This window comes from Haematobia irritans, chromosome 5, assembly GCF_050003625.1.
Source record: "Haematobia irritans isolate KBUSLIRL chromosome 5, ASM5000362v1, whole genome shotgun sequence".
Taxonomy (NCBI): domain Eukaryota; kingdom Metazoa; phylum Arthropoda; class Insecta; order Diptera; family Muscidae; genus Haematobia; species Haematobia irritans.
The window spans coordinates 8,058,371-8,073,801 of NC_134401.1; the positions used below are offsets into that span (position 1 = coordinate 8,058,371).

The window sequence follows — 15,431 nt, forward strand, 5'->3', positions numbered from 1 at the left end:
AATTTTATTTCTATAGAAAATTTTGTCAAAATTTTATTTCATAGAAATTTTTTCAAAATATTATTTCTATGGAAAATTTTGTCAAAATTTTCATTTCTATAGAAAATTTGGCAAAAAGTTGCACAAAAACGTAAAAACTATGCCATGAGGAGGCACAACAAAAAGGGGGCAAATTTGCCACTGAATTGGCACAACTATACCACAACTTATTCCCCAGCAAAAAGAGTGAAATTTATGATTACATATTTTAGGTTGATAAAACTCCTCTACCCAATAGTGAAACATACTCAGCTATAAGTAGAAGATAATCCTTTCATTTTTTTTGAATTCATTGCTTTGAGAAAACTTTTCTCTTTGTCCTTGCAAGACACTCATAGGTTGGTAGATTTTGCGAAACATTCCTCTCCAACTAAGAGGTACTTCAACTCTCTCTATAATAATAAAATTTTGACAAAATTTTCTATAGTAACAAAATTTTGACAAAATTTCTATAGAAATAAAATTTTGATAAAATTTTCTATAGAAATAAAATTTTGACAAAATTTATATAGAAATAAAATTTTGACAAAATTTTCTATAGAAATACAATTTTGAGAAAATTTTCTATAGAAATAAAATTTTGATAGAATTTTCATAGAAATAAAATTTTCAGAAAATTTTCTATAGAAATAAAATTTTCAGAAAATTTTCGATAGAAATAAAATTTTGACAAAATTTTTCTATATAAATAAAATTTTGAGAAAATTTTCTATAGAAATAAAATTTTGAGAAAATTTTCTATAGAAATAAAATTTTTAGAAAATTTTCTATAGAAATATAATTTTGAGAAAATTTTCTATAGAAATATAATTTTGACAAAATTTTTCTATAGAAATAAAATTTTGATAAAATTTTCTAAAGAAATAAAATTTTGAGAAAATTTTCTATAGAAATATAATTTTGAGAAATTTTTCTATAGAAATATAATTTTGAGAAAATTTTCTATAGAAATAAAATTTTGACAAAATTTTCTATAGAAATATAATTTTGACAAAATTTTTCTATAGAAATAAAATTTTGAGAAAATTTTCTATAGAAATACAATTTTGAGAAAATTTTCTATGGAAATAAAATTTTTGAGAAAAATCCTCTCCAACTAAGAGGTACTTCAACTCTCTATAGTAATAAAATTTTGACAAAATTTTCTATAGTAATAAAATTTTGACAAAATTTCTATAGAAATAAAATTTTGATAAAATTTTCTATAGAAATAAAATTTTGACAAAATTTATATGGAAATAAAATTTTGACAAAATTTTCTATGGAAATAAATTTTTGAGAAAATTTTCTATAGAAATAAAATTTTGATAAAATTTTTATAGAAATAAAATTTTCAGAAAATTTTCTATAGAAATAAAATTTTCAGAAAATTTTCTATAGAAATAAAATTTTGAGAAAATTTTCTATAGAAATAAAATTTTGATAAAATTTTCTATAGAAATAAAATTTTGAGAAAATTTTCTATAGAAATATAATTTTGAGAAATTTTTCTATAGAAATATAATTTTGAGAAAAATTTCTATAGAAATAAAATTTTGACAAAATTTTCTATAGAAATATAATTTTGACAAAATTTTTCTATAGAAATAAAATTTTGAGAAAATTTTCTACAGAAATACAATTTTAAGAAAATTTTCTATAGAAATAAAATTTTGACAAAATTTTTCTATAGAAATAAAATTTTGAGAAAATTTTCTATAGAAATAAAATTTTGAAAAAAAAATTCTATAGAAATAAAATTTTGACAAAATTTTCTATAGAAATATAATTTTGACAAAATTTTCTATAGAAAAAAAAAAATTGGGAGCCACCGTGGTGCAATGGTTAGCATGCCCGCCTTGCATACACAAGGTCGTGGGTTCGATTCCTGCTTCGACCGAACACCAAAAAGTTTTTCAGCGGTGGATTATCCCACCTCAGTAATGCTGGTGACATTTCTGAGGGTTTCAAAACTTCTCTATGTGGTTTCCCTGCAATGTGGAACGCCGTTCGGACTCAGTGATAAGAGAGAATTTCATAGAATAGTCTAAGTGAGCCTGATACATCGGGCTGCCGCCTAACCTAACCTAACCTAAATAAAAAAATCGATGATTTGACGGTGGCAAAGGAAAAGAGATATATTTGTACGAATTTATTTCGCATTAAGCCGGCTATCATGTAAAACCTTTTCTCGGAAGGTTCAAGTGTGTTTTACTTTTGGGTCTAGTAAACTGCCTGAATTTATTCTGATAATTGGTTGATAGTTTTGCTGCAAGTAGAGGACGCTGATGAGGAATGTGGTAATTCCGAAACGTGCGTCCATCCAACCATCTTGCAGTCTAGAGGGCATTGTCCAAATAGATTTGACAAACATTATTTTCCTCTGTTGGTTAAGCTACACTTGTAGTTTAGTCAATGCTTGGTTTTAAGCTGAAATTAAAAAACCAACAACAATGATTAAAGAAAAAAAAAACCAACAATAAGAAAAAAAAACGAATAGAAATAAAATTTTGACAAAATTTTCTATGGAAATAAATTTTTGAGAAAATTTTCTATAGAAATAAAATTTTGACAAAATTTTCAATAGTAGATATGTGGTAAAAGTTTCTTCAAATTTTGGTAGATTATTTTTGGCACGAGTGGAAAACGTGCTTAGGACCACTAACATTTTTTGTGGCTTCAAATATCCCATTGCACCTATTAATTTATAACTTCATAAAAACACATTGCCCATTAAGTGGTCTACACATATAGGTTTCCTATTTAGAGTAATAAATTATAAAGTATAACCGAACTAAAAATGTAGGAAAGCAAAAGTTTTTTGGCTACATTCCAGCTAAATTGTCCTTGAAGGTATAATTCATTAGAATTTTGCGAAAATAGTCTTCTATAAAAAATAAGTACATTTTATTTTCTTTTTTATTAGATTTTCAAAAAAATCGAAATGCCTCACATCATGCTTTTGGTGTATTGTAAATTTATTTCCCTAGTCCTTTAACTCCACCTATAAAATAAATAAAGTTAGCCAATTCGGTTGCTAACCCAACCCATGTATACACCAGAATGCCTGGTAGTTTGTCTATCCAGACTTTGTAAAAATAGATATGCATCAAAAGCTGCAGTAACACTTATACGTATATATACAGAAGTAATATTACAAAGAGTATCAACTACCAGCAAGAAATCAATATAACCTAGAAAATGTTGCCAAAATGCATATATTTCCCTGATTTATTAACTCTGAAATTAAGTGCAACGCTCTACATATAAATACACAATTTTTTATTAATATTCCTTTGGCGAAAAAAAAGACACAAGGCCACTGCTTACAAACACCAAACCCCCAAAAAATATCTATTGATTTTTGCATCGACCATGCCGGGTGGCAGAAAATTACAACATATTTAATAGAAAATATTAAGCAAATAAATTCTAAATACCAGTAATTAAGGAAAGTTTGTGAGGCTTTAAAACATTAACTTACCTCGAATGGAATATGAAAAACAAACTATGCACTACAAATATAAAGATGAGTCTTTTTACTACAACACACTTTTGCAATATGCAACAAAGTAAATAGGGAAACAAACGACTACTGAAATGTTGTTCTGTATTTAAAATCGAGAAAGCGAGCAGACATCGACAACGGCGATGCAAACCGATGATTATGTTACGTCGGCGGCGACTTATTGCAGCAGTAAATGTTGCTGCTTGTGCATGCCTCCATGCGATGGGAGTATGTGGTGTAAAGCTGCTGTTGGGGATCCACCGAAAAAGGGTCATAATAAAATTGAAGAAAAAAAAAACACACAAAATAGGAAGAGCCAAACCAAGGGAAAACCAAAACCTCGTGTGAAGGGTATTGGGATTGGTTTGGTGGTGGTGAATGGTGGCATAAATTGCCGGCCATTTTTTTGGCCGGAAAACGTAAACGATAAAAAGGATATGACAAATTTTTGCTGGGAATGGCTTCGTTTACTGTACACATGGAATTGAAGAAAACTAGCGACAGCCAAATCGTCAACGTCAACAACAAAATAAGAACGACGCCATCATAATAGGGACGAAAGCACCTACAGTATATGGCATCATTAAGCCAATACAGGGCTTTGCCAAACAAACGAGAAAGAGAAATAACAAAAACCAAAACATGCAAGAGCTTTAACGAAATTGGTGGTGGTACACACAAAATAAAAACGAGTGGTAACTTTACATGGAATATCCGGAAAATAAGTGAAATTTAATGTTTTTTGGATAAGATATTCTGTAGTGCCTAGACAGCAGATTGAAAACTGTTTCCATATAGCCCCCACATAAATGCTACGAATTTAATTATTGGGTATTTAGAAATCGAAATATTCTTTTCGAGTGATCTTGGAACACGGTTGTCACAGTTGATAGGATTATACCAAAAATGTTAGTTTTTTGTTAGAAATAAAATTTTGACCAAATTTTCTATAGAAATAAAATTTTGGCCTAATTTTCTGAAAAAATAAAATTATGGCCAAATTTTCTACAGACATAAAATTTTGACAAAATTTCCGATAGAAATAAAATTTTGACAAAATTTCCGATAGAAATAAAATGTTGACCTAATTTTCTGAAAAAATAAAATTTTGACAAAATTTTCTATAGAAATAAAATTTTGACAAAATTTTCTATAGAAATAACATTTTGACAAAAATTTTCTAAAGAAATAAAATTTTGACAAAATTTTCTATAGAAATAAAATTTAGCAAAATTTTTCTATAAAAATAAAATTTTGGAAAAATTTTTTTAAAGAAATAAAATTTTGACAAAAATTTTATCAAAAACTTCAAAATATTTTTTTTTAAATTTGGTAGATTTTTGTTAGAACAATTTTTAAAATTCATGTAGATTATTTTTGCACGAGTGGCAACCGTGTCTTGGAGGCTCCGATATTATTGACATTTTTTTGGGTGGTTCAGCCCACTACCTATATTCGGTTAAATACACTATGCTTCTAATGGAGAGTAGAGGCGAAACTCCTCAACCGATCTGCAATGACATAGCTGCATGTCATTAACATTAATCCTTAATAAAAAAAATTCGTTTTTTAATAGCACTGACGAGCCGAGTCTGAATTGGTTAAATAATCCTAAATCACCAGATTTTAAAATTAATCTTTCCAAATTCAAACTAAATATACATCTTCTTTAATTTCTCCTTGTGTATAAATTCGTAGATATGCATATATACCCCAAGGAATGCCACAAAAAGAAAAATTCCAACAACTCCTGGGTTAACCAGAATATTCTGAAATTTAGCAAATACTCTAATGGTTGCAATGAAAACATAAAAATACTTAGAGCATGTACAGAGCCACTCCAAAAAAAAAACAAAACGGAAAAAAATAATGATGCCTTTTGCCATCCTTCAAGAAGAGCAAAGGTTATTCAACACTAATTGCATAGCTATAAACGAGCCAAGGAACAATATATCCTTGTTTTTTGTTTTTCATTTCATCATTTACCTATTGCGAAAGGGGAATTCTCAAAGACATTACCCCCAAATCCAGGATGGCATGAGCAAAACAATTTCCATCAGCAACATGGAGTTGTGGTCGTTAACCTCGACATTTACAAGATAACTCCTCCAAGAGCGAATAAAAAAATATATGGGAGAATATTGGCAGGGAAAACAAAAACAAAACATTGCCAGTGAGTGAGGCGTCAGCACCACACCAAGCCATCATCAACACACATGCTGCGTTCCTTTGCAACATAGTTGCTCTCAATGTCATCGATTTTACTGCTGCTACCGTTTGTTACACCAACCACATGTTAGAATCTCTATCCATGGTATAAGGAAAACAAAATCAAACAATATGTGAGTTCGTATATACGAGAGGAGAAAGTGTGTCTGCGAATCGGAATGGGAGTTGATGGTTGCGTTTGGATTTTCCAAAACAAGAGTGAAATCAACATAAGAGTGCAACTTTGTTGCAAAAGTGTCTAGTCTGCAAAGGAACAGAATGTGAAAACTGTAAAATTTCTCTTTCCACATGGACTCGAGGAGAGATGATAGAGTTTTAAAAAACACAATTTCACTTTAAAAAAATGTAAAATTGTGTTTTAATACCTCCAAACATGCAACATATTTTTGGGCAACCGCCTACTCAAGCCAAAAATATCCTAAAAAAATTTTGAGAAAATTTTACCAAAAAATTTCCAAACAAAAAAATCTTCTGTAAATTTTTTTTTTTTCAAAATTTTATTTCTATTAAAATTTTATTTCCATCAAAATGTTGTCAAAATTTTATTTATATAGAAAATTTGGTCATAATTTTATTTCTATAGAAAATTTTGTCAAAATGTTATTTCTATAGAAAATTTTGTCAAAATTTTATTTATATAGAAAATTTTGTCAAAATTTTATTTATATAGAAAATTTGGTCATAATTTTATTTCTATAGAAAATTTTGTCAAAATGTTATTTCTATAGAAAATTTTGTCAAAATTTTATTTATTTATTTATTTGTTTATTTATTCATTCAATATAATACAAAGGCCTAGTGGCCCATATAGTGTATTACACAGTAATAAATCATAACCATAGGCTACAGAAAAAAAACTTTAAAATTAAAATCCTTACAACTAAATATTTTATTTCTATTGAAAATTTTGTCAAAATTTTATTTCTATAGAAAATTTTGTCAAAATTTTATTTCTATAGAAAATTTTGTCAAAATTTTATTTCTATAGAAAATGTTGTCAAAATTTTATTTATATAGAAAATTTTTTCAAAATTTTATTTCTAAAGAAAATTTTGTCAAAATTTAATTTCTATAGAAAATTTTGTCAAAATTTTATTTCTATAGAAAATTTAGTCAAAATTTTATTCTATAGAAAATTTTGTCAAAATTTTATTTCTATAGAAAATTTTGTCAAAATTTTATTTCTATAGAAAATTTTGTCAAAATTTTATTTCTATAGAAAATTTTGTCAAAATTTCTGTAGAAAATTTGTGAAGTACCTCTTAACTGAGAATATTTTGCTAAATCCAAAGAGTAAAAAATTCATCATTTTTGGTAGAATTCTACCAACTGTGGCAACCATGGTTGCAAGGCCGAAACAGTCAGGAATGAAGCTGCAATTAGGAGTTGAAACAAACGAAGCAATTCAATCAACGCACATGCTTGACCGGGTACCTGATAGGATGATGTGTCATCGAATTACCCTACACACCCGATAGTATATGGCATCATTAAGCCAAATATTCTTTTCGAGTGATCTTTGAACACGGTTGTCACAGTTGATAGGATTATACCAAAAATGTTAGTTTTTTGTTAGAAATAAAATTTTGACCAAATTTTCTATAGAAATAAAATGTTGACCTAATTTTCTGAAAAAATAAAATTGTGGCCAAATTTTCTACAGAAATAAAATTTTGACAAAATTTCCGATAGAAATAAAATTTTGACAAAATTTCCGATATAAATAAAATTTTGACAAAATTTTCTATAGAAATAAAATTTTGACAAAATTTTCTTTAGAAATAAAATTTTGAAAAAATGTTCTATATAAATAAAATTTTGACAAAATTTTCTATATAAATAAAATTTTGACAAAATTTTCTATAGAAATAAAATTTTGACAAAATTTCCGATAGAAATTAAATTTTGACAAAATTTCCGATATAAATAAAATTTTGACAAAATTTTCTATAGAAATAAAATTTTGACAAAATTTTCTATAGAAATAAAATTTTGACAAAATTTTCTATAGAAATAAAATTTGGCAAAAATTTTCTAAAAAATAAAAATTTTATTTCTATAGAAAATTTTGTCAAAATTTTATTTCTATAGAAAATTTTGTGAAAATGTTATTTCTATAGAAAATTTTGTCAAAACGTTATTTCTATAGAAAATTTTATCAAAATTTTATTTATATAGAAAATTTGGTCATAATTTTATTTCTATAGAAAATTTTGTCAAAATTTTATTTCTATAGAAAATTTTATCAAAATTTTATTTCTATAGGAAATTTTGTCAAAATTTTATTTCTATAGGAAATTTTTTCAAAATTTTATTTCTATAGAAAATTTTGTCAAAATTTTATTTCTATAGAAAATTTTGTCAAAATTTTTGTAGAAAATTTGTGAAGTACCTCTTAGCTGGGAATATTTTGCTAAATCCAAAGAGTAAAAAATCCATCATTTTTGGTAGAATTCTACCAACTGTGGCAACTAGGTTGCAAGGCCGAAACAGTCGGGAATGAAGCTGCAATTAGGAGTTGAAACAAACGAAGCAATTCAATCAACGCACATGCTTGACCGGGTACCTGATAGGATGATGTGTCATCGAATTACCCTACACACCCGATTTCGTGCACACAACATCTTGAAATTGCACATCTTTGGAGCAGCAGCAAAAGGATGCCTTCACACCAAATTCCAGAAATTTAAGAACTGTTTCGCAGGCCGAATATGCCACTGCATGCATTTCGAACTTATGTTAGTATTAAAGTCAGGATTTTAGTCTTTAATTTAAAGCATGGAGACCCTATTTACCAAAACGTCCATTTTTTGAGTTTAAATCCTGGAATAACATTTAAAAGATGTTATCATAATCCCTAAATGTGCATTTTTCCTTTACTCTCTTGAAAGGTGCCATCAACTTTCACTTGTGTACTTGTGCAGATCAACTTTTCTGTAAACATGTCAAACTAAACAATGTTGCAAAAGTCATCAACTCCTGTACTGGGACCAAATGTACTCACTCTTACATCTCCCAACATTGGGTCGATATAAGGTTATTTAGTTACATCATGTGAGCCGACAGACAGCCTCTTTGGAAGGCCAAAGTGCGCATGCTTTCTCCTTGGAATCGTGAGTGAGTGGTCTCGACAGAAAGAGTATGAATGACGTATATTTGTTGTTACCGGCGACGATGAGACCAAGGCAACATTTTTATGGTGGTGGTTTGTTTGCTACCATACAATGTTGGAACAATAATAAAACAGAAGCAGCAGAGTGGCTAGCATTGGAGTGGAGTGAATGCAAAAACAAAATATGCAAACTGTTGGGGTTTGTAAAATTACTTTGACCGAGATATATGCTCTTCGTTGCTTCGTTCAATCAACCATACCAAAAGCCTCCTCTCTTTTTTAAGTTTTGTAAATTACTCTTAGGTACTTGGAAGGAAAAGGCAAACTATTAAACTATTATGGGTGGATAGGAAGATGGGATATTAAGGGACACATGACATGACCCTTTAAGCAAAAAAAAAAAACGACGAAGAAAAAACCATGCCAGGAAACAATGTATTAGTTACCGGAATGGACGGCCGTAAAGATGAATGGGACCACTTCCAATATATTTGGGAAATCTCCCTCCACACACCTTTATTCACTTTTTTCTCAGCAAGTTTACAATGTATCCTTTTTCACATCTATCGCACATACACACACACAAACATTTACTTACCTAATTTACAAATTGCTAGAATGTAACAAAATGTAATGTTGCAGAAATTTGATTTTCCAACTTTGTAGCTTTGCTCACAAAAGTTTAATCTCGTATTGTTGTTACTTTCTGTCTACTCCTTGCTATGTTTGAGCAAACTATATTGAGGTATTTCTATTTAGTTTATTAATTTTACACAGTTTGTAATATCGTGGCTTGTGATTTCTTTCTTGTTTTCTCTTTGATTTTCTTCTGATGCTTCTTGTAAAAACAGGGTGTTTACTATTCAATAAAAACAAGGTTAGTCAGCTGATTTCCTCGATTGGTGTAGATACGTCGAAGCTCATTTTTTGTTTATGTTTCCGACAAGGGGAGATGGAAAGCTTTCATGCGAACAGAACATAAAACGAATAGAAAAATATATTGATTTAAAGACAATCTTCTTGCAATTATTATTTTTAATTTAATTTGTAACGTAATTTTCAGAGGCACTTTGGGCTTTAAGACCACCCCACTGTGGTCTTAAAGCCACAGGAGGTTGTTACAAATTCTATCAAATGTTTTAAAAAGAAAAAATAAGGTACCCTAGGAATCAATTTAGGCTCCAAAAATGAGTAAAGATCCAGATCTAAAGATCTGGGTCGAACGTCTTCCCAGTAGCTCCGAATCCAAAAATATATTTGCAAAATGAGAATATAAATATTACGAATTTGCAGGAAATGGTAGAAAATTGTTCCAAATAGACTCCTATCTCGGCTCACAATATAAGAGGTAGTTCCAAAAACATAAGTCCATAATTTATCGTTATGATCTCTTGTCGGCGGGAACATTTTAGATGGAGGATATCTAATACTTTTAGCCTAGACTTTCCCCAGTAATGTCCCCATTACCCCAATTTGGAATGAAATTTCCGTATGGTTTATAAAAATTGCGATATATTAAAAACAACATTAAAAATCATTTATTATAGTATAGATCTCGAGCTTTTTGTATTACCACTACAGTTATTTTACCATCAGGAACAATTAGCGTTTCATTCGTGTTAGTACGAACTCTTAACATAGTAATCTCATCACTTGGATCGATTTTTTGCAAACCCATTGTTACTTTATCACGTAAAATTTCATATAGACCCGCATATTGGACAGCTGTAGACTTTTCCATGGTAGTTTTTATGGGATTTCCTTTCATATTCAAAATCATTATATCGCTAACATCGGGTTTCTCTTGGATTTGCCGAAAAACCTCTTCGACATAGGCAATGGTACGTTTATTCTGAAATCAAATGAGCATTAAAGCATGGAAATCGTATTAAAAATTTTCCGGTAACTTACCTTGTCCTTTTTCTCGTTTTGCATTTTGACACAAATTTTTTCTGATTTTTCTGATTTTTTGTTTTGAAAATTGTATCTATTGCCAAGTAGTCTTAACAACAAATAAAATATGGGTTATTAGGGTAATAACCCATGCATAGCTACTATGTTCAGGCATTTAGGGTTGTTGTAGTTACGTTGAATGCTATGCTATGGGAACTGTTAAATAATGTAGTCAAATGTATGCTAATAATGAAAGTTTTTTGCAAACTATTAAATCCACTTTGAGAAAACTAGCAATATTGTCCTGTTCCTTTATATCGAACGAAAACCCATTCGAAAGAAAGGCAGTCACTCGACTTCGAATGAAATTGGGTTTCTCTATTTTTGAAAGTTCGATTCGTTTGTCGAGAATACATTCATTATCAAAAATGAGTATTTTCAAATTTTTGGCCTGAGAATTCATTCAAATGTTTACAATGTTTTTACTTTTTTCTTGACACATATTGTATATGTTCGTTTATTACTCGACAGCAAAATATCAAGTGACTTGCTTTTCGACATAGAGGAACCAAAATCAATTTTCTTTCGTTTGGAATACGAAAGAAAGCTTTCGTTGGATACACAGGAACAGGGCATTAATTTCCTTTTAAAGAAAATAAATCTTTTGAATCGTTTCTTTGAATCCTTCCCTTTCAAGCTATAATAAGAAGTTCACCAATGTGGTATCACAATGGACTGAATAGTCTGAGTGAGCCTGATATATCGGGCTGCCACCTAACCTAACCTAAGATATGCCAAAAAAATTGTCAATTCTCTACTGCTTTTAAAGATTTTTTTTTTCATTTTAGCGGATAGTACCAACTTTACAAGCAAATCAATGTGAAAGAACAACTTTGATATCCATAAAGTTTGAGTTCCATTTTTTTTCACTTTGATCTTGACCAAATGCGATAAATCATGTAATGGATGCATATGGAGCCGTCTGAACTATTACTTGATGAGGTGCATCTTCTTCGCACATTGAGTCTATTTCAAATTATGGGGATTTGGAATTTTCAAATCCACAAAATGCTTTTAATTTCAACTTTTAACGGTAGTAACAAACGCCGAAACGCCTAAACGATATTGTACACCCAATCACTTTTACAACACAACTTGGCAGCACTTAACTGTAAAGTACTTTTAAAACCAACACTGTATACAAAAATAAACGCATACACATACACACTTCCACCATTTTTGACAGTTGTGTGAAAGCGCATTTGGGCCGACGACCACCGTATAAACTATCGAAATAATTACTAAAACTACATCGAAATATTGAGGCAAAATGTCCACAGAGGATTTCTACTTACGTTATTATGTGGGCCACAAAGGAAAATTCGGTCATGAGTTTCTGGAATTTGAGTTCCGTCCCGATGGTAAATTGCGGTATGCCAACAACTCAAACTATAAAAACGACACCATGATTCGCAAAGAGGCTTTTGTCCATCAGGCCGTGATGGAAGAACTGAAGCGTATCATTTTGGATTCGGAAATAATGGCAGAAGACGATTCTCCTTGGCCACCACCAGATCGTGTTGGTCGACAGGTTAGTGTCAATGGTGTTTGTAATTCCCGATTTTCTATTTCATAAGCATTTATTGTCTCCCTCGCTTAGGAATTGGAAATTGTTATTGGCGATGAGCACATTTCTTTCACTACCTCAAAAACCGGCTCACTTGTGGATGTTAATCGTTCCAAAGATCCCGAAGGCTTAAGATGCTTTTACTATTTGGTACAGGATCTTAAATGTTTAGTTTTTTCACTCATTGGTTTGCACTTTAAGATCAAGCCGATATAATAATTGACAACAATAGCAAATGATGCCACGCATTTTTTGCACTTCATGTCTCTTTTTAGAATATAAATCCATACATTAAATCAGTTTATATACGATGACAATTCATAGTATTTTTGCAAATTAATAATAAATTAACGAAATAAGTTCACTAAAATTTTGTGAGTTTCTTATGTGGCGTTTGTTTTTCTATAAAAATGGGTTAGTTGTGACAATACGGTTATAAACAGAGTTGCTATTAGAAAGGAGTAAAGTTTGATGATGCCAAAATTCGGTGGGACAAATAACGAATACCAAATATTTTTTGAAATTAGTTGAAAGGATAGCAACCGTTATGCAGCTGGTTTTAAATATGTTCCGAAAAGTTACAGAATATTTTTTACTGGGATGGAATAGGGAAAATGTAGACAATATTTTATCTAGATAAGCAAAAGTAGATCTAAATCGTATCCTGACAATTTTGTGATGGAGAATAGGTGTCTCAGATTGGTATCACACATAATGTGACAGCAAAAACTATTTCCAGGATTGTTTGTCTCCTCTCAATAAGGCTTATGACATTTCTGAGTGTATCACTAATGCTCCCCTCCTGTAAATCGAACGAACCCCCATTCAAAAGGAAAAGAAATAATATTTTGACAAAATTTTCTATGAAAATAAAATTTTGAATAAAATTTTCTATAGAAGTAAAATTTTGACAAAATTTTCTATAGAAATAAAATTTTGAAAACAAATTCTATAGAAATAAAATTTTGACAAAATTTTCTATAGAAATAATTTTTTTTTCATGTTAGCCTGATACCGAAAAAGGCAATTAACGTCCAAATGCATGATGACTTTAATTTTACAATTATTATTCGAGCTTTATGGACAATTTTAATCTAAAATTGTCCATAAAACTCGAATAATAATTGTAAAATTAAAGATGAAATAAAATTTTAACAAAATTTTCTATAGAAATAAAATTTTGACAAAATTTTCTATTGAAATTAAATTTTGACAAAATTTTCTATGGAAATTAAATTTTGCCAAAATTTTCTAAAGAAATAAAATTGTGACAAAATTTTCTAGAGAAATGAAAGGTTGATAAACTTTTTTATAGATTCAAAATTTTGACAAAATTTCCTATAGAAATAATATTTTGACAAAATTTTCTAGAAAAATTAATATTCAAAATTTTGATAAAATTTTCTATAAAAATAAAATTTTGACAAAATTTTCTATAAAAATAAAATTTTAACCAAATTTTCTATAGAAATAAAATGTTGACAAAATTTTCTATGAAAATAAAATTTTGAAAAAAATTGTCTATAGATGTAAAATTTTGACAAATTTTTCTATAGAAATAAAATTTTGAAAAAAAATTCTATAGAAATAAAATTTTGACAAAATTTGCTATAGAGATACAATTTTGACAAAATTTTCTATACAAATAAAATTTTGATAAAATTTCCTATAGAAATCAAATTTTGACACAATTTTCTATAGACTCAAAATTTTGACAAAATTTTCTATAGACATAAAATGTTGACAAAATTTTCTATAGAAATACAATTTTGGCAAAATTTCCTATAGAAATGAAATTTTGACAAAATTTGCTATAGAAATAAAATTTTAACAAAATTTCTATAGAAATAAAATTGTGACAAAATTATGTAGAGAAATGAAATGTTGACAAACTTTTTTATAGATTCAAAATTTTGACAAAATTTTCTATAGAAATAAAATTTTGACAAAATTTCCTATAGAAATAATATTTTGACAAAATTTCCTATAGAAATAATATTTTGACAAAATTTTCTAGAAAAATGAATTCTTTTATAGACAAAATTTTTTATAGAAATAATATTTTGACAAAATTTTCTATGAAAATAAAATTTTGAAAAAAATTTTCTATAGAAGTAAAGTTTTGACAAAATTTTCTATAGAAATAAAATTTTGAAAAAAAAAATTCTATAGAAATAAAATTTTGACAAAATTTTCTATAGAGATACAATTTTGACAAAATTTTCTATACAAATAAAATTTTGATAAAATTTTCTATAGAGATCAAATTTTGACACAATTTTCTATAGACTCAAAATTTTGACAAAATCTTTTATAGAAATAATATTTTGACAAAATTTTCTATGAAAATAAAATTTTGAAAAAAATTTTCTATAGAAGTAAAATTTTGACAAAATTTTCTATAAAAATCAAATTTTGAAAAAAAAATTCTATAGAAATAAAATTTTGACAAAATTTTCTATAGAGACAATTTTGACAAAATTTTCTATAGAGACAATTTTGACAAAATTTTCTATACAAATAAAATTTTGATAAAATTTTCTATAGAAATCAAAAATGTGACACAATTTTCTATAGAAGTAAAATTTTAACAAAATTTTCTATAGAAATCAATTTTTGACACAATATTCTATAGAAGTAAAATTTTGTCAAATTTTCTATAGAAAAAAAAATTATAAAACGTAAATAAAAATAAATAAAAAAAAAATATGGGAAAATTTACTATAGAAATAAAACTTTGACAAATATTGAATTTTGACAAAATAATATATTTTTGTTTGATAGGTTTTTTGGTAAAATTTGCTCCAAGTTTTGGTAGATTATTTTTGGCTGTTAAAAGACTTTACCATGATCTGTATAAAACAAAAATATCAATCAATTTATATGTCTACAATTTTTATTTTGTAAAATTTGAAGTTTTCGTATATATTTTTTAAAATAGCTATTAATATAATTGTATATAACATAGTATTTGAAAAATGTACAAGGATTTATTAATAGAACATGAGACTATAGAATATTACAAGTAGTCATGTAATGAATGT

At 28.1% G+C, this 15,431-nt stretch overlaps 3 protein-coding genes across 7 annotated transcripts in view; 1 reads left to right on the plus strand and 2 right to left on the minus strand.

The window, feature by feature from the left end:
- Window positions 1-9,806, minus strand: part of Tmtc3 (Transmembrane O-mannosyltransferase targeting cadherins 3) — a 40,432-nt gene extending 30,626 nt beyond the window's left edge. For 4 of the 5 annotated variants that reach the window (XR_012722579.1, XR_012722577.1, XR_012722578.1 and 1 more), the window contains exon 1: window positions 9,466-9,806. The gene's annotated coding sequence lies outside the window, so the exon portion shown is untranslated. Of the gene's footprint in view, window positions 1-3,502; window positions 3,626-9,465 lie in introns of those variants that run through there. The other variant, XR_012722580.1, reaches the window with a different exon arrangement.
- A 556-nt stretch (window positions 9,807-10,362) lies between these two features.
- LOC142240578 (dynein light chain roadblock-type 2-like) lies at window positions 10,363-10,986 on the minus strand. Its single transcript, XM_075312270.1, has 2 exons — window positions 10,779-10,986; window positions 10,363-10,719 (listed from the first exon to the last, which is right to left on the minus strand). Exons 1-2 carry the CDS (start codon window positions 10,800-10,802, stop codon window positions 10,402-10,404), a joined length of 342 nt encoding a protein of 113 aa, XP_075168385.1. The 5' UTR covers window positions 10,803-10,986; the 3' UTR covers window positions 10,363-10,401.
- Window positions 10,987-11,984: 998 nt separating this feature from the next.
- mago (mago, exon junction complex subunit) lies at window positions 11,985-12,757 on the plus strand. The gene is made up of 2 exons (XM_075309232.1): window positions 11,985-12,351; window positions 12,421-12,757. The coding sequence occupies exons 1-2, from the start codon at window positions 12,091-12,093 to the stop codon at window positions 12,601-12,603; spliced, it is 444 nt and encodes a 147-aa protein (XP_075165347.1). The 5' UTR covers window positions 11,985-12,090; the 3' UTR covers window positions 12,604-12,757.
- Window positions 12,758-15,431: the final 2,674 nt, after the last annotated feature.